This window comes from Mustela erminea, chromosome 8 (assembly GCF_009829155.1).
Source record: "Mustela erminea isolate mMusErm1 chromosome 8, mMusErm1.Pri, whole genome shotgun sequence".
Taxonomy (NCBI): Eukaryota; Metazoa; Chordata; class Mammalia; order Carnivora; family Mustelidae; genus Mustela; species Mustela erminea.
This window is the reverse complement of record NC_045621.1, coordinates 23,698,598-23,717,805: the sequence shown is the minus strand read 5'-3', so window position 1 is coordinate 23,717,805 and position 19,208 is coordinate 23,698,598. Positions and strand designations below refer to the sequence as shown.

Here is a 19,208-nt window from a genome sequence, read left to right as displayed (position 1 = left end):
TTGAGAAAACTGCTCTAAGATATATCCAAACTTATTAAAAAGTATAATAATTAAAAGCATAGAAATTGCACTGGAGTAAACAATTAAACATAATATAAAGAAAGCCACATATATCTAGAAACTCACGGAAACTAGTTAAATGACAGAGTTGATACTGCAGACCACTGGGCAAAAAGAAAAACCATATGATAAATTGTGCTCGGACAAACAATTTTCTTAATGAAACAACAACAAAAAAAATAGATTCCTGCTTCATTCCACAATTTTAAATAATTGATTTCAAAGTAATTAAATATTTTAAATTGGGAAGCAAAATTTTATGAAGAGATGTCCAGTCCAAACTAGACTTTATAGATTCATCTCTCTTCCTATTTTTACCTACAAGGTACAACTATAAATCCTGAAATAATGCAAGAAAACCAAAGTGGAACTCCAAAGAGGTAAAATAAGAAGATAAACTGGTTAGAGATACCAAGATTAGAAAAAAAGTGTGCAGCAGGATATTTTACTATCTCCCACCCAAAGAAAAGAATATGATACAGGTACAACCCCTAACCAAATTTAAAAAGACAATATGTTCTCTGATCATGATCAAATCAAACCAGAAATCAATAGTAAAAAGATATAAAGTAAAATATTTTAAGTCCACAGAGATTATACAACATGCTTCTAAGTAATCCATAGGTCTAAGAGGAAATCTCAAAGGAAATAAAAAGAAAAATACACAGAACTGAATGAAAATGAAAGTGCAACATATCAAAATATGTAAGATGCAGCTAAGGCAGCTGAGAGGGAAATTTATAGCACTATATGCTTACATTACATAAGAGGAAATGTCTGGAATCACTAATCTAAGTTTTTACCTCAAGAAAGCAGAAAGAGAAGAGCACTATGAAACTCAAAGCTAAAAAAATAACAAAGGAAATAATAAAGATAGCAGAAATCAGTGAAGTTGAATATAGAAAAATAATTCAGAAAATCAGGAAATAAAAAGTTAGTTTTTTAAAGAAGTTAGTAAAATTGATAAAACTCTTATCTACAAAAAAAAAAAAAAAAAACTCTTATCTACAAAGATTGACAAAAATAAAAAGGGAGAAGACACAAATAATATCAAGAATAGAACAGAGATGAGAAGGGAGTTGAGGGAAATTGGAAGGGGAGGTGAACCATGAGAGACTATGGACTCTAAAAAACCACCTGAGAGTTTTGAAGGGGCGTGGGGTGGGAGGTTGGGGGAGCCAGGTGGTGGGTATTAAGGAGGGCACGTATTGCATGGAGCACTGGGTGTGGTGCAAAAACAATGAATTCTGTTACGCTGAAATTTTTAAAAAAATAAAGAAAGAAAAGAATGGAACAGAGAATACCACTATATATCCTGTAGTCATTAAAAGTATAATAGGGGACTAAAGAACTTAATGCTGAGTATAAATTTAGCAATTTAGAAAGGACCAATTTCTCAAAAAACACAAACTACCAAAATTCAATTAAAATTAAATAATCTGAGGTCCTAAAACTAGCAAAGAAAGTGAATTTATAATTAAAAGAAATTCTCACGCCTAGGTAATTTTTTTAAAGATTTTTAAAGATTTCATTTATTTACTTGACAAAGAAAGAGAGGCAGAGGAGAGAGCTTAAGCAGAGGGAGAAATAGAGGGAGTGGGACAAGCAGACTCCACACTGACTCCACAGACTCAACACAGGGCTCCATCGCCACCCTGACATGAGCCAAAAATCCAGAGTGGGATGTTTAACTGACTGAGCCACCCAGGCACCTACAGATGGTTTCATTATAGAATTCTGCGAAATACTTTTAAAAGAATTAGTATCTACTCAGCAATAAAGAAAGGAAAAAATATTGATCTATGCAATAGCTTGGATGAATCTCAATGGAATTACAGTGAGTGTAAAAGTCAACTCCCAAAAGTAAAATGCCATATGATTACATTTAAATAACAAACTTGAAATGACAAAAGTTTAAAGATAAAGAACACATTAGCAGTTGTGTATGGTTGGGAATTAGAGGAGTAAGGTGGAGGGAAACAGTATGATTATAAAAGGGCAACACCAAGAACCTTGTGGTGGTGGAATTGTCCCATACTTTGATTGTATCAATGTCCATATCCAGATCGTGATATTATATTTTGTTTTTTCAAGATGTTACCACTGGAAGAAAGCTATAGAAAAGTGTACAGGATCTCTTCATTATTTCTTACAAGTGCACACAATTCTACAACTATCTCAGAATAAAAAGGTTAGTCTACAAAAATTACAGAGATATTGGTGGAACAGTAAAATTTAAATAAGTTCTATAGATTAAATCATAGTATTGTATAAATTTTAATTTTTTAAAGATTTATTTATTTTAGAAAGAGAACATAAGTGGGAGGGGCAGAGGGACAGGGAGAAAATCTCAAGCAGACCCATGCTGAGTGTGGAGACTGACCTCCATGCAGGGCTCTATTTCACAACCATGAGATTACAGCCTGAGCCAAAACCAAGAGTCTGACACTTAACTGTTGACATCACCCAGGCACCCCTAAATATTGAATTCTTGATTTAAATAATTATATTGTGGTAATATAATAGAGTGTCTATGTGTTGAGTAATTATACACTAAAATATCTCATAAAGGGAAAAAATAAACAATATGGAAATAAAAGAAACATACAAGCACAGAATTCTGACCTTGGGATAGGAAAGGATCTCTTAAGCATTGTCAATAATTCTTCCATAAAAGAAAGTATTAGTAAATTCGACTACATTAAAATAAAGAACTTTGTGTTTTTTTAATAAAATTGCATATATTTAAGATATAAAGCATGGCAAAATGAAGAACTAGTTATTAAAAAAGCACAATGAAGAAATAAATACAAGTCATCATCTGGGACAAGATAGCTGCATTCATATGACTGGTCAAGGAACTATTATCTAAGGAATTATTATCTAAGAAATATTGCAAATATACTTAAAAAGAGCAACTACCTAATTGAAGAAGTCAAAATTTATGACATGACATTTCACAGAAGCTAACTTCATAAATCTGAGTAGAAAATCAAATAAATAGGAATACATTATTGCTAAATATATTGTTTATATAAATAGAAATAAATATGAATCAGAATAAAAACAAGAAATACTAATTATTCTTAGGCTTTTAATTATACTTTTTTTTTTTAAAGATTCTATTTATTTATCAGGGCGGGGGAAGAGAGCGAGCACAGGCAGACAGAATGGCAGGCAGAGGCAGAGGGAGAAGCAGGCTCCCGCCGAGCAAGGAGCTCTATGTGGGACTCGATCCCAGGATGCTGGGATCATGACCTGAACTGAAGGCAGCTGCTTAACCAACTGAGCCACCCAGGCGTCCCTATACTATTAATTTTGAATAAAATATTATGTATTATGAATAAATATTTTGATTAATATATTTCCTCAGACATTTTTAATGAATTATTTCAACTGATGACATTCAAAATTATCAAGTTATAGGCATTAAAATTCCCATTTGCACATGGTTATAGAATTTTTAATACCTCCCACATTTTCAAACTCTAAAGAAAATGCAAAACTAATTTCCTTTTTAGCAACTTTATGTCTGATAAATTGATTTAACTATTAAATTTATGAATAGCCCATAAAGAATAGAGAGCATATTCAACTTAACTATTAATCAGAAAAATTAAGACCCAATAGGTAATGTATTTTACTAATTAGATTGACAAAAATTAAGAACATTGGCAATACCAAGTGCTGGAAAGCAAAGAGTAATAGAAACTCTGTGTGTGGGTTTGTTAATATGTTCAACTTATTTGGAAAAGAATATGACACTTACAGTAAAATCCTCATCCCTAATAACACAGCAATTCCATTCCTATATTAGTATCCAACAGAAAGTCTTCTATACAGGCACTTAGAGATATATAAGAATATTCATGGAAGCATTATTTATTAGACCAAGACTTTAGAAACAAATTTAATAGGATGGTTAATAATAGGTGTTAATAATAGGACAGAAAAGTAAATATTGTGGAACAAAATACACCTACATATGGCAACATGGAAGAATCTTAGAAACAAATACCAAATAAAAAACCAAGTTGCAGAAGACTAATAGTGTATAACATACATTTATGTTATTTATATATATTTTTAATATATAATTACATATATAAACATATAATAGCATATATTTATAACCAAATATACATATAATATATTTAAATTAAATAAATATTACTTGAACATATTTTTTCTTTTAGTTGTGGGATATTTAATCCATAAATACTCAGTTCTTCATAAAGTATTACTTTTAAATATAGACAATACAGACATTGACTGAAGTTTACAAAATGTAAAATCCCGAGCACGTTTTCATTGCAATCTCATTTTTGTATTTTCTAAATGGTCCATGCTTATGCATAATTCAAAATAAAAAGTATAGTTAAAAACCCAAGAATAATTAGTATTTCTTAATTGCTTTTATTCTGATTCATATTTATTTCTACTTATATAAACAGAATATATTCAGCAATAATGTATTGCTATTTATTTGATTTTCTACTCAGAATTATAAAGTTGTCTTAATCCTTATGTATTTAACATGGCATGTATTATGAATAAATATTTTGATTAATATATTTCCTCAGTCATTTTTAATGAATTATTTCAACTGCTGAAGACATTCAACAGTATCAAGTTATAGGCATTTAAATTCCCATTTGCACACGGTTATAGAATTTTTAATACCTCCTGCATTTTCAAACTCTAAAGAAAATGCAACTTTTTTAGCAACTTTATGTCTGATAAATTAATTTAACATCCTAATGTAAGATTCACAATTACTAGCAAAATGTCAACCAGATCCTTGATTAATGCTAGAGTCAAAATGATGCTTAGGCAAAAAAAAAAAACAATGTCTACTGTATAGCAATATTCAAGAATACTATACAAAATGCAACTACACTCACTCTAATTAATACAAAGTACCTGCATGTAAGTGCATCTAACTGCTCTTGAAGTGCACCATTAGCATGCCCAGTGTGGACTAACACAAGATGAGATACAATGTCATATTAGAGCTAAACAAACCCTTTCTCTCATTTTAACATTTATCATTATATTTAATAAACTGTAGTCTATTTTATATAATCATTGATGGATATCATGATAAAGATCAATTAAGATCATTTTTTAACTAAGTGAATCAAAATACAAAATATCCCCTAAAGAAATTGCGAGTTGTGTACAATCTTGATGGCTATACCAGCACTTTCAAATATCTAACAGGAAATATGCAAACAACAGATCAGAACTAACCATCATCATGCTCTGATGTCCATATCTCTGTATATAATCTGAATTAGGGAAACCACACTGATAATCATAGAAAGCCACTGCAAAATTATTCCAGTCATTATATAATGAAGTGAGAAAAATGTTTAAAAGGAATGAATTTGGAAGTCTTTAACAGACTTGTATTCAGTTACCAACATCATATTTAAAATAAAGAGTAAAACAGTATTAACTACTAAATATTATTTACCTTTGGTAAATAATATTTTATTTGGTAAATAATATTTTAGTAAATAATATTTACCTTTGGTAAATAATATTTTCTACCAAAACACTATATTTTTATAAGTATCAACTTTGTAATAGGTGCTGTGCTATCTATATTACACATATTATATTATTGCATCATAACAAAAACCCTTTGATGCACATAGTATTCTTCCCAGTTTACGGAGATGGAAACACAGAAGTTAAGTAATTAGCTCAGGCTTGTACAAGTAATATAATGGTAGACCTGAATTTCAGATACAGATTAGGCTTCAAAGTAACTCATAATCTAAAACATTTCTGCCAAAGTATATGTTACACTATGTTAATAGATGCCATGCTGAAGAAAAAAAGCATTATAGTAGTTAACTTGTATGAGGATAGTTATGAAAGTACTAAATTAAGGCTAAAAAATATCTCTTTTGTTCCCTTAACAAAATATATATATATAGATATATCTCTCATTTCTGAAGATGTAAAAGAAGTTAAGATAAATAGGAAAATATGAAAACTCATTCATATCTTATAAGAAAGTAGTTTAATAGCTGCATTTGGTAGTATAAGCTAAGTTGTGAAAAGCTATTCATATATAACATGTATTATTGATTAAAAAACTTATAAAATTAAATGATTAAAGAATGAGGTAATAAAATATTAACTGAAATTAAAAGCTATTTTAATGGAAACAGTTAAGCTTTACCTAAAGATTTATTTTTATAATAAGCTTGAAATAAGTGTGGCTAAATCAGCTATTGCCAGGGTAAATAATCTAAAAAATTTTAGCAAAGGCCTTCAAATTACTCCTTCAATAAAATGTTTAAATTTCTTTAAATAAGAAGATAATATGACTATTTTCCAAAATATAACAAGAATTTCTCTTAACTTTGAACATTAAAGTTATAAAATATTTTAAAATCTTATTGTATGTATTGTAATATTTATATATCCTCTTCAGCATAACCTCTGTTCTTATCCATCTGAAGAATATTTATGTTTTTCATAATATCTTTGAAATACCTTGAAACAGGGTTTCCAGCAAAAACATAGATCCTTTATCATGTAGAAGCATAATAACCTAAATAGGATTTTTTCATTTAGAAAAGAATGTCTATACTCCAATCCAAAAGTGAATAAGCACTAAATCAGGTAGTAAAAAGGTAGAGGGAGCAAGGTAGCAGTCTCTGATCTTTCTTAATTTACTCCTCACTTTCTTAAAATACTTAAATTGTATTATTTTTGTTTTGTTTTATTTTTCATTTTTCCTGCATGATCACTGAATACATAGTTCAAGATACAAGGTAAGTAGTAAGTTTTTGATATGTAAAAATTATAATATATAAAAACTGTATTTGTGAGCTTCAGGAAGTCATTAAAACAACAGATTTCAACTTTAATAGATGTCATACAACTCTGTTTTTCATTCTACAATGAAAAATAAATTCTACACATAAATATTACTTTTCAAAACTATTAAAATCTACATAGAATTGTTCCATTATGCTTCTCTTTAATAAGTTCTTTGACACATTGAAAGTTTTACATGTATAATAATCATTCGAAGTCTCAGTAAAATAGTAATTTTTCTCTTAACTGTGACTTATGTGTTTGCAAAGTATCCAATTAATTGTAAAATGGCTCTTAATTCTTTTGGAGTAAAATATATTTCATAGATAGAAGGAAATTATTTTATACTGTATAGCTATCTTTATAAAAACTAACCCATTGACTATATTAGTAACTATTTACCTTTTAAAAGACAAGAGAAAACTGCTTTCCTAGCATTGACTCAAATTGTTTCCTTAATTCAAAAAGAAATTGTATTAAACTATAAGAATAAGATCTAAAATATCATCTCATTTTTTAAAAGATTTTTATTTGTAAGTAATCTTTATATAAGTAATCTTAATACCCAATGTGGGACTAGAACTCACAACCCAGAGATTAAGTTTCACAGGCTCCAATGATTGAGCCAGCCAGGTGCCCCAAATAAATCTCATATTAACTCAACTTTACAGAAGTAATTTTTATAATTTTAAAGAACTATATAAGGTAATTAATATGGCATATCAGGAAGCCAAATACTTAACTAGTTTAAGAAGTAAAAAAGTACTATTGTCTAAAGAATACCAGTATATAGTAAGTGGCAAGCTTCAGAAAGAAATATTTCATGCCACACAGAACAGACTACTGGAGGACAATCTAGAAGGCTGCTAAGATAATCCATGAAGACTAGTTTTAGAAGAGTGGGAAGGAAAACTAAAAGGAAAAAGAAGCAATGAAATTGATTGGTTTGGGGTGGTTTTAAAAGAAGTCTCTCATAACCTCCATCAGATCCCCCAAATCCAACCAAAATAAACATTTAAATTAAGTAAATTTGTTCCCCTAGTCAAACTTCTAGATAAATTTCTTAGACTCTTTCCAATAAGATTTTAATTTCTAGTTCTCGACTCCCCACCTCCATCCCCATATAAAACTCAGAACTTGTCAAGTAATGTGAGACTAACACTAATGAAACAGTGGGAGACACCATAAGGACAGGATCAAAGATGATGCCATAATAGAACTGAATGAACTGTAGAATGTGGATACTATTAGAAGCCATTTCAAAAATGAAGAAATTAGCCTATTTGGGAAATAAGATCAGTTTTGTAAATTAAGTCATGTTAGTCTCGAGGTAATGGTAGTAATTCAAAAGGGAAATTCCTATAGCTAAATTATTACCATAAAGCTATGATATGGTAATATGAATGTTTGGAAATCATCAGCAAAGAAGTTATTATAAGTTAGGAAATTCACTTTGGGAAAACCAACTCTAACACAGATTTTATGGAGAAAATTAATTTATTCTGTGGTCCAAGAAGTTTCCTGGTTTCAGTTGGAGGGGTGGTGAGCAAAATGGCAGAGGAGTAGTAGACCTAAATTCCGTCTGGTCCCAGGAATTCAGCTAGAGAGTTACCAAACCATTCCAAACACCTACAAACTCAACAGGAGATCAAAGAGAAAAAAAGCTCTAGTTCTACGAAAAGAAAATCGACCACTTTCTAGAAGGTAGGATGTGTGAAGAAGTGAATTCAAGGCAATAAATGTAAAGAGACCACGGGGGCAGGGGCCAGCACCCAGCAAGCGGTAGAGCAGCAGAGCACAAAATCAGAACTTTTAGAAGTCTGCTCCATGGAAGGATGTCATGCCATTGGCTCAATGGGGAGTGAAATACTGGCTGGGTCAGTGTAGTCTCAGGATGTTCAGGAGTCACAGAAAGACTGGGGATGCCTGTGTGTGGCACAACTCCCAGGTATCAGAATGGGAAACCAGGGGCAACAACAGAGCTAAGAAGAGGGTTCTCAGCTTGGGGGTGTCATAAACCGTAATCTGAGGCAAAGTCGGGCCACTACTTTCGAGCAGGGACCCCACAAGTGGAAGATCTGGGGAGAACACCCCCCCCAACCAGGACTAGTAGCATGAAAGCACACTTCAGGAATCTTCTGGGTTTGGAGACTTAAAAAAGGACCACATGCCAGAGATAGAAACACTCTGTCACAGGCTAGGTGAGCTCAGAGTTCAGCCAGACACCAGGGAGACAGCAATGACTGAATGCTTTTCCCTGAGGATTCACTGCGGGGGAGCTCTTGACTCTTCTGGGGCCGGAGATTGGGAGGTCGGATCTTCATTCTCATACTCCAAATCTGTACAGAAAGCTTTCAGGGAAAAAAAGCTATTGAGAGAAACCCCGAGCAGATTGCTTACCCTGGCCCCAACAAGGGCGGTGAATTTCCGCCTCAGGCAAAGACATCTGAGAATCAATACAACAAGGCCATCCCACAAAAGATCAGCAAGAACATCCAGAAAAGACAAAGTTTACCAATCAATGAGAACTGCAAAATACCAGTGCTAGGGGACTATAACACAGAGAATTCATAGCTTATTTTGCCATGATTTTTTAGTCTTTCAAAGTTAAATTTCTTAAATTTTCATTATTTTTTAAAATTTTCCTCTTTCCTATTTTAACCTATTTCATCTTATCAATACCTTTTAAAAATCTTTTTTAATTATCATTTTCATACTCATATTCAAACCCTTCATTGTATTCAACCTTTTTTTTTGTATACATATAAGCTTCTCATTCTTTAAAATTTTGAGATAGAGTTTCTTATAACAGATCAAAACATACTCTAAGTCTAGAGTATAGCTTTGTTCTAGTCTCCCCCTGATCATATTCTTTAATTTTTCTTTATTCAACCAACAGCTTATCTTATCAATTCTTTATTTTAAAATCTTTTTTAATTTTCATCTTCACATTCATATAACATTGCTTCATCATGTTTACCCTTATTTTTGTATTTTGTATACCTATAAGTTTTTCTTTCTTTTTCTTTTGGAAGGCAGTTTCTTCTAACAGATCAAAATACAACCAAAATCAAGCATGTGGCTCTGTTCTACCCACCAATCTAATCATATTATTTTTTTCTTTCTTCTCCCCTAAGTTTCAGGTCTCTTCTGATTTAATTAGTGTATATTTTTCTAGGATCGTCATTAACCTTTTAGTGTTTTGTTCTCTCATCCATCTATTCTTCTCTGGACAAAATGACAAGGCAGAAAATATCACCTCAAAAAAAGAACAAGAGGCAGTACCAAATGCTAGGGACATAATCAATACAGACATTAGTAATATGTCAGACCTAGAATTCAGAATGATGATTATCAGGGTGCTAGCTGGGTCCCAAAAAGCATGGAAGATACTATAGAATCCCTTTCTGGAGAAATAAAAGAACTAAAATCTAACCAAGTTCAAATCAAAAAGCTATTAATGAGATGGAATCAAAACTGGAGGCTCTTACTGCTAAGATAAATGGGGCAGAAGAGAGAATTAATGATATAGAAGACAAAATGAGGGAGAATAAAAAGTTGAGAAAAAGAGAGATAAACAACTATTGGACCACGAGGGTAAAATTCGAGAGATAAGTGATACCATAAGATGAAACAATATTGGAATAATTGGGATCCAAGAAGAAGAAGAAAGAAAGAGGCAAAAGGTATATTGGGGCAAATTATACCCCAGAACTTCCCTAATTTGTGGAAGGAAACAAGTTAAAAAAAAAAACCCAGGAGGCACAGAGAACCCCCCTCAAAATCAATAAAAATGGGTCAATGGCCTGTCATCTAATAGTAAAACTTATAGGTCTTGGAGATGAAGAGAAACCCTGAAAGGAGCTTGGTACAAGAGGTCTGTAACATACAATGAATGGTAGGAATATTAGAATGGCAGCAGACCTATCCACAGAGACCCTGTCCGGCCAGAAAGAACTGGCATGATATATTCAAAGAACTAAATGAGAAAAATATTCAGGCAAGAATTCTATATCTACCTAGGTTGTCAATGAGAATAGAAGAAGAGATAAAAAGCTTACAGGACAAACCAAAACTAAAAGAAATTGCAAACACCAAACCAGCCCTACAGGAAATACTGGAAGGGGTCCTCTCAGCAAAGAGAGACCCTAAAAGTAACAGACCAGAAAGGAACAGAGACAATATATAGTAACAGTCACTTTACAGCCATACAATGGCACTAAATTCATATATTCCAATAGTTCCCCTGAATGTAAATGGGCTAAATGCCCACAATCAAAAGACACAGGGTATCAGAATGTATAAAAAAACAAGACCTATTGATATACTGTCTGCAAAAAAATCATTTTAGAGCCAAAGACACCACCAGATTTAAAGTGAGGGGGTAGAAAACAATTTACCATGCTGATGGACATCAAAACAAACAAACAAACAAAACAAAACTGGCGTGGCAATTGTTATATCAGATCAATTAGGTTTTAAGCCAAAGACTATACTAAGAGATGAGGAAGGACACTCTATCATACTTAAAGGGTCTGTCCAACAAGAAGATCTAACAATTTTAAATATCTATGCCCCCAACATGGGACCAGCCAATTATATACACCAATTAATAACAAAATCAAAGAAACACATCAACAATAATACAATACTAGTAGGGGACTTTAACACCCCCCTTGCTGAAATGGAGAGGTCACCTAAACCAAAGATCAGCAAGGAAATAAAGGCTTTAAATGACACACTGGACCAGATGGACATCACAGGTATATTCAGAACATTCCATCCCAAAGCCACAGAATGCACATTCTTCTCTAGTCCACATGGAACATTCTCCAGAATAGACCACATCCTGGGTTACAAATCATGTCTCAACCAGTACCAAAGCTTGCGATCATTGCCTGCATATTTTCAGACCACAACATTCTGAAACTAGAACTCAATCACAAGAGGAAAACTGGAAAGAACTCAAATACATGGAAGCTAAAGAGCATCCTACTAAACAATGAATGGTTCAACCAGGAAATTAAATAATTTAAAAAAAATTCATGGAAACAAATGAAAATGAAAACATAACAGTTCAAAATCTTTGGAACACAGCAGGGGCAGTCTTCAGAGGAAAGTATATAGCAATACAAGCCTTGTTTAAGAAACAAGAAAGGTCTCATGTAAGCAACCTAACCCCACACCTAAAGGACCTGGAGAAAGAACAGGAAAGAAAGGCTAAACCCAGCAGGAGAAGAGAACTTATAAAAATCAGAGCAGATTTTATCTTTGTGTATGGTGTAAGAGAAAGGTCGAGTTTAATTCTTCTACACATATAATACTTTATGTGGCAAACCCAAAGACTCCACTCCAAAACTGCTAGAACTCATACAGGAATTCAGTAAAGTGTCAGGATATAAAATCCAGGCATGGGAATCAGTTGCATTTCTATACACCAACAGCAAGACAGAAGAAAGAGAAATTAAGGAGTCGATCCCATTTACAATTGCACACAAAATCATAAGATACCAGGAATAAACCTAACCAAAGAACCAAAGAATCTGTACTCAGAAAACTATAAAGTTCTCATGAAAGAAATTGAAGAAGACACAGAGAAATGGAAAAGCATTCCATCCTCATGAATTGGAAGAACAAATATTGTGAAAATCTCTATGCTACCTAAAATAATCTACACATTTAACGCAATCCTTATCAAAATACCGTCAAATTTTTTTTTCAAACAAATGGAATAAATAATCCTAAAATTTATATGGAACCATAAAAGACCCAGAATAGCCAGAAGAATGTTGAAAAAGAAAGTCAAAGTTGGTGGCATCACAATTCCAGACTTCAATCTCTATTACAAAGCTGTAATCATCAAGACAGTATGATACTGGCATAAAAGCAGACACATAGATCAATGGAACAGAACAGAGAGCCCAGAAATGGTCCCTCAATGCTATAGTCAACTGATCTTCGACAAAGCAGGAAAGATTGCCCAAAGGAAAAAAGACCATCTCTTCAACAAATGGTGTTGGGAAAATTGGACAGGCCAATGCAGAAGAATGAAACCCTACCATTTCCTTACACCACACATGAAAACAGACTCAAAATGGATGAAAGACCTCAATGTGAGATGGGAATCCATCAAAATCCTTGAGGAGAACACAAGCAGCAACCTCTTAGACCTCAGCCTTAGCAACTTCTTCCAAGAAACATCACCAAAGGCAAGGGATGCAAGGCCAAAAATGAATTACTGGGACTTCATCAAGATTAAAAGCTTTTGTACAGCAAAGGAAACAGTCAGCAAAACCAAAGACAACTGACAGAATGGGAGAAGATATTTGCAAATGACATATCAGATAAAGGGCTAATATCCAAAATCTGTAAAGAGCTTACCAAACTCAACACCCAAAGAACCAATAATCCTATCAAGAAAAGGGCAGAAGCCATGAACAGATATTTGTGCAAAGAAGACATCCAGATGGCCAACAGACACATGAAAAAGTGCTCAACATCACTCAGCATCAGGGAAATACAAATCAAAACCACAATGAGATGTCCCCTCACACCAGTCAGAATGGCTAGAATTAACAGATCAGGAAATGACAGATGTTGGAGAGGATGAGGAGAAAGAGGAACCATCTTATATTGTTGGTGGGAATGCAAGCTGGTGCAGCCACTCTGGAAAACAACATGGAGGTTCCCCAAAAAGTTGAAAATAGAGCAAACCTGTGACCCAGCAATCACACTCCTTAGAATTAACCCTAAAGATGCAAATGTAGTGATCCGAAGGGGCACGTGCATCCTAGTGTTTATAGCAACAAGGCCCACAATACCCAAACTATGAAAAGAACCTAGATGTACATCAACAGATGAATGGATAAAGAAGATGTGGTATATATACATAGAATGGAATACTATGCAGCCATCAAAAGAAATGAAATATTGCCATTTGCAATGACATGGATGGAACCAGAGGATACTATGCTGAGCAAAATAAGTCAATCAGAAAAAGACAATTATCATATGATCTCCCTGATATGAGGAATTTCCCATCAAATTCCTCAGAGTGGGGGCTTGAGAGACAGCAAAGGAGAAAATGAAACAAGATGGGGTTGGGTGGGAGACAAACCAAAATTTTGTTTTAATCTCACAAAACAAACTGAGGGGTGCAGAGGTGGGGGTTATGGAGAGGGTGGTTGGGTTATGGACATTGGGGAGAGTATGTGATATGGTGAGTGTTGTGAAGTGTGTAAGCCTGACTATCCACAGACCTGTACCCCTGGGGCAAATAATACATTATATGTTAATAAAAATAATTTTTTAAAAATCCTAAAATTTGTATAAAACTGCAAAACCCAAATAGCCAAAGCAATCCCAAGAAAAAAGAAAAAAGCTGGAGGTAGTATCACACTTTTGATTTTCAAAACATACTACAAAGCTACAGTAATCAAAACAGTATAGTACTGACATAAAAACAGACACACAGACCAAAGGAACAGAATAGAGAGTGCAAAAATAAACTCCCATATACACGGTCAACTAGCATTTGACAAGGGAGCCAAGAAATTCCAATGGGGAATGCACAATCTGTTTAATAAATGGTTTTAAGAAAACTGGATAATCACATACAGAAAAATTAAACTGTATACCTATCTTACACCAGTCACAAAAACTAACTCAAAATTCATTAACCATCATACCTGACAGCATAAAACTCCTCGAGAAAAAAACTTCTTGATCCTGGTCTTGTCAATGATTTTTTGGATATGACACCAAAAGCACAAGAAATGAAAGCAAAAATCAAATGAGATTATATCCAAAAAAGCCTCTGTGCAGCAAAAGAAACAATCAACAAAATGAAAAGGTGACGTATTGAATAGAAGAAAATATTTGCAAGCCACCTATCTAATAAAGGATAAATATCTAAATACATAAAGAACTCACACAGCTCAGTAACACAAAAAAACTATAATCCAATTAAAATATGGGCAAAAGAATGAAATAAATATTTTCCAAAGAATACATACAAATAGCCAACAGGTACATGTAAAGATTCTTAAATCATTAATTGTCAGGAAAATGGAGATCAAAACCACAATGCGATATCCTCTCATACCTGTTACAATGGTTATTATCAAAAAGACGATACATAACAACTGTCAATAAGGATGTGGAGAAAAGGTAACCCTTGTGCACTGTTGATGGGAATGTAAGCTGGTACCACCACTATAGAAAATAGTATGAGAGTTCCTCAAAAAAATAAAAATAGCACTACTATATGGTCCAGCAATTCCATTTCTGAATATAGATAAAAAAAAATGAAAACAAGATCTCCAAAAGATATCTGCATTCCCTTTGATTATAGCATTATTTATAATTGCCAAAATATAGAAACAAACTAACCATATGTCAATGGATGAATGAATAAACAAGATGTGATGTGTATACACACACACACAGACACACAGAATGGATTAGCTATACACACACACACACACACACACACACAATGGATTAGCATTTAGCTGTGAGACAGAAGGACATTCTGCCATTTGTGACAACACTGATGGGCCTTGAGAATATCATGCTAAATGAAACAAGTCAGAGAAAAATAAATACTATATGATAGCATTTATATGTGTGAATCAAAAAAGCAAAAACTCATAAAAGCAAAGAGTAGAATGGTGATTACCAGGAGCTGGAGGGTGGGGACATTGGGGAGATGTCAGTCAAAGTACAAACTTGCAGGGAAAAAAATTTAAAAAGAAATATTAACAAAAATGATTACTTGGTAAGGGGGGAGGAATTCACTTTATTCTGTACTTAATCACTTTTGTAAGGCACAAATTTTTCTATCATGTTGTAGGTATTATGCTAAATATTTTGATGCACTGAAAAAAATATACTATGCATAAATATTAAAAATGTTTATCCTATATTTCAGTAATTTTGCCACACAAAAAGCCAACTTTGCATTACTAATGTAAAGTTTTATAAGCCATAAGCACTTAATGAATCAACAAATCATTTCTAAGAATGACTTGCTACCTTAAAGAGAATGCCTATGCCATAAGAAGATGAAAATGTTCCTAATGACAATAGCCACCATCACACAGAAAATTCTTAACTCTGGTTTTTTTCTTTATTTGAGGTGATTTATATGTTCTTCTATTCCCAAATGAGAACAAGAACTACTTGATGACAGCAAGAGAGTGAGCCACAACCACTACTTGCATTCAGCAGAGACTCAAAAACAGAGGAGTGAGAAAGCTTTAAGGTGGCAAGAACAGAAGATCCATCCTGATGGGAGACCACTGGCACAAGGAAGCTAGAGGCAGGCTGACAAAAAAAGATCAACCCCAAACACCATAAATCCTAAGTTAATAATGGTAATAGAGGAAGAGTAAAATCCTAATCTGAATATTAAGAAAGTAATTGCCAAAGCCTAAGTATAACCTAAAATTGTTTAGTCTGTAGTTTATTCAATGTAATGTATAATATTGGATTCTAATGCATACCTTTGAAGAAAAAACCTTTATTGATATTATTAGCTAAATGAAAGGTTTATTACATTATTTTAATTCATAAAAATCTATTGTTCTTATAGAATTACTACTACTAAATATTGTAATTTAAGTATTTTCATTTGTAAATAAATATCAGCTATTTTAGAACTTAAAGGTAACAACATGTACTTTGTAAGAAAATTCATTACCTCAGATAGACATTCATGCAAATTTCATAACAAGAAATTAAACCTCTTACAGTTTTATGAGCTTTTTTCCCTTCCTCATTTTTTATCTCAGACCACACATTTTAATACCACATTTTCTTTCATCATTATGTAAGTATTTAAATACCAGCCTGATTGCAAAGCAAAGGTACTCAGATAAAAGGAGATTCTTAAGTGGGCCATCATTCTTCCCATTCTACTTTTAAAGAAAACTAAGAAAAGTTTAAAGTTATACTATGAAAAAAGAAAGGCATGATGTGGGAGTTACTTTTTTCGGAAAGAGTAAGCAGAAAACTTAGTAAGTGAGCACACATGCCTGCGATTAAGTTGGGGTAGGTAGCAGACTGATTCACTAAGTTGTCTCTGCCGCCAATAAGAGTATGTCCCTCACATATTAGTCAACATTTAAGGACCTCCATGTTTATCTATAAACCAAGGGGCTTGGAAAATATAACCTCTAAATTCCTCTTCCAATAAAATAATGTTACCATATGAATTCATGGATCTGCATATCTGAGAGTTAAGCAGGAATTAATGGAAATAAGAACAAAAAGTCATACCTTTTTATTATCTTTTATCCTTGTTTTACATTTGGTTTTTTCCCTGGCTTCACGAAGACCTTTCTGAGTAGGACCTTCTGGTGCATTTTCTTTTTCAGAATTAGGAACTACAAGATAACACAATTTATTCTTAGTATCTATACTATTTCTCCACAATAAATATTTTAGTCAAACATATGAAAGCCAAAGTCATAACGATACATGTATTTTTAATGCATTAAACTAATAATATTAAAATACGACAAAATGTTTTAAGTGAGTTATCAAATTTATTTCCCCAAAATTCAGGGTGTCATTACTGCAAGGTCAGCGAAATGGCATGATGAACCAGTTAAAGATCATAGCAGCCAATCTTGCATTACATTATATCCAATTCCTGTCATGAGGTTTAATGTGTATACAAGTAAAGTTGAAAAGGGTCAAGGAGAGAATGATAAGCAATGACAAAACTTCCCAGGTGGAATTGAATAATAAAAAATGGATTTTAAAGAATGTTGTATTAATAAAATATTATTCTTTATGGTTCCCAATGTTGAGAAAAACAGAAAGGAAAACATTACGTAATATCCCAGTGGGTTGTAACATTAGTCTCCAAACTCTCCTGGACATAAAGAACAATCCTACTAAAACCAACTGAGGGAAAAATAAAAGTGACAGGGAAAGTCTTTCTTTTACACATCCTTCCACATACATATACCTACTTAGGTATACATTATTTCCTCTTTTATTTCTAAACAGGAAAGTAATTGCAAATAATTACTAAAATTATAATGATTAACTCTGAAATAAAAGAAATAACTAAATGTTCTAAATATAACACTAGATTTGTAATAGAGAAAAGATAAACACAAAAATTTCTTGATGAGTCCACACTTTTAAAAATTCTAAGGTAATAAAGGCAAGGGATCATATAGCTGGCATTTAGATTCTTACCAATCTGACTTTTCCTATTCAGTACCAGTTTCGGACATAGGAGAAAATCTCCAAAATAACCCTGACAGTAACACTAAAACAAAATATTGAATAACACAGTTCTACATGAAAGTACTTAGAAGACTTCAAACACTTGGGTGTCCAGACTACCTATCCTCCCTGAATGGTGCTAACAGTTAGAGCCCCACAGCATCTGGGAAGTCAAAGTGTGGGGGAAAGGCAACAATTACATTTTCATTTAAGAAAAATTTTCACTTCCATTAGTGAAAAATTTTTACTACTAGTTCTCTCTTATTATCATCTCCTTTTCCACAACCAACAGTGACATCCTGATAATGATAATAATTTAAAATAATAATAATTAGCATTTATGCCTCATTGATTTTTTTTACTACATAACAGCCACTGGTTTAAATAATTTGCATGTATAATTTCATAAAATCCTGTCAACAACCCCATCAAGGTCACTACCTTTTGTTCTCCTTTATATATAAGAAAAATATATATAATAATATCTATAGGGGAAGCAATGAGAAAGCAGTAGAGAAACCCAGGATTCCAGCAGGTAGTTCTTTTTTTTTTTTTTTAAAGATTTTATTTACTTATTTGACAGGCAGAGATCACAAGTAGGCAGAGAGGCAGGCAGAGGGAGAGAGGAGGAAGCAGGAACCCTGCCAAGCAGACAGCCCAATGCGGGGCTCAATCCCAGGACCCTGGGATCATGACCTGAGCCGAAGGCAGAGGCTTTAACCCACTGAGCCACCCAGGCGCCCCCCAGGAGGTAGTTCTAAAATAAGAACATGAGCAGATCTCAGGTAGCATGCAAAACATGACTAAGCACCACTTCATAAGAGAAATAAAAATCAAGAAGCAAACGAACAAAATGCTAAGGATAATAAATCAAAGTCAAAAACTAAGAAAGCCTTGGTTTATAAGTATATGTAATTTTCCCACAATAAAATGAAATTACAAAAGTTCACACTTAATCATGTTTTAGAAAATATTCAACACTTATAACCAAAACATGAGAATAAACATTGCAGAATACATGTGGAATTAGCAGAGAAATAACACTTCTCAATTGTTTTTTGATG

At 33.0% G+C, this 19,208-nt stretch overlaps 1 protein-coding gene across 2 annotated transcripts in view; it reads right to left on the bottom strand.

The window, feature by feature from the left end:
- The window catches only part of SPAG16 (sperm associated antigen 16), a 1,029,828-nt gene that overhangs the window by 940,218 nt on the left and 70,402 nt on the right, over positions 1-19,208 (bottom strand). For both annotated transcript variants that reach the window (XM_032354709.1, XM_032354710.1), the window contains exon 9: positions 17,182-17,288. In XM_032354709.1, the coding sequence (XP_032210600.1) occupies positions 17,182-17,288 (107 nt within the window). The remainder of the gene's footprint in view (positions 1-17,181; positions 17,289-19,208) is intronic.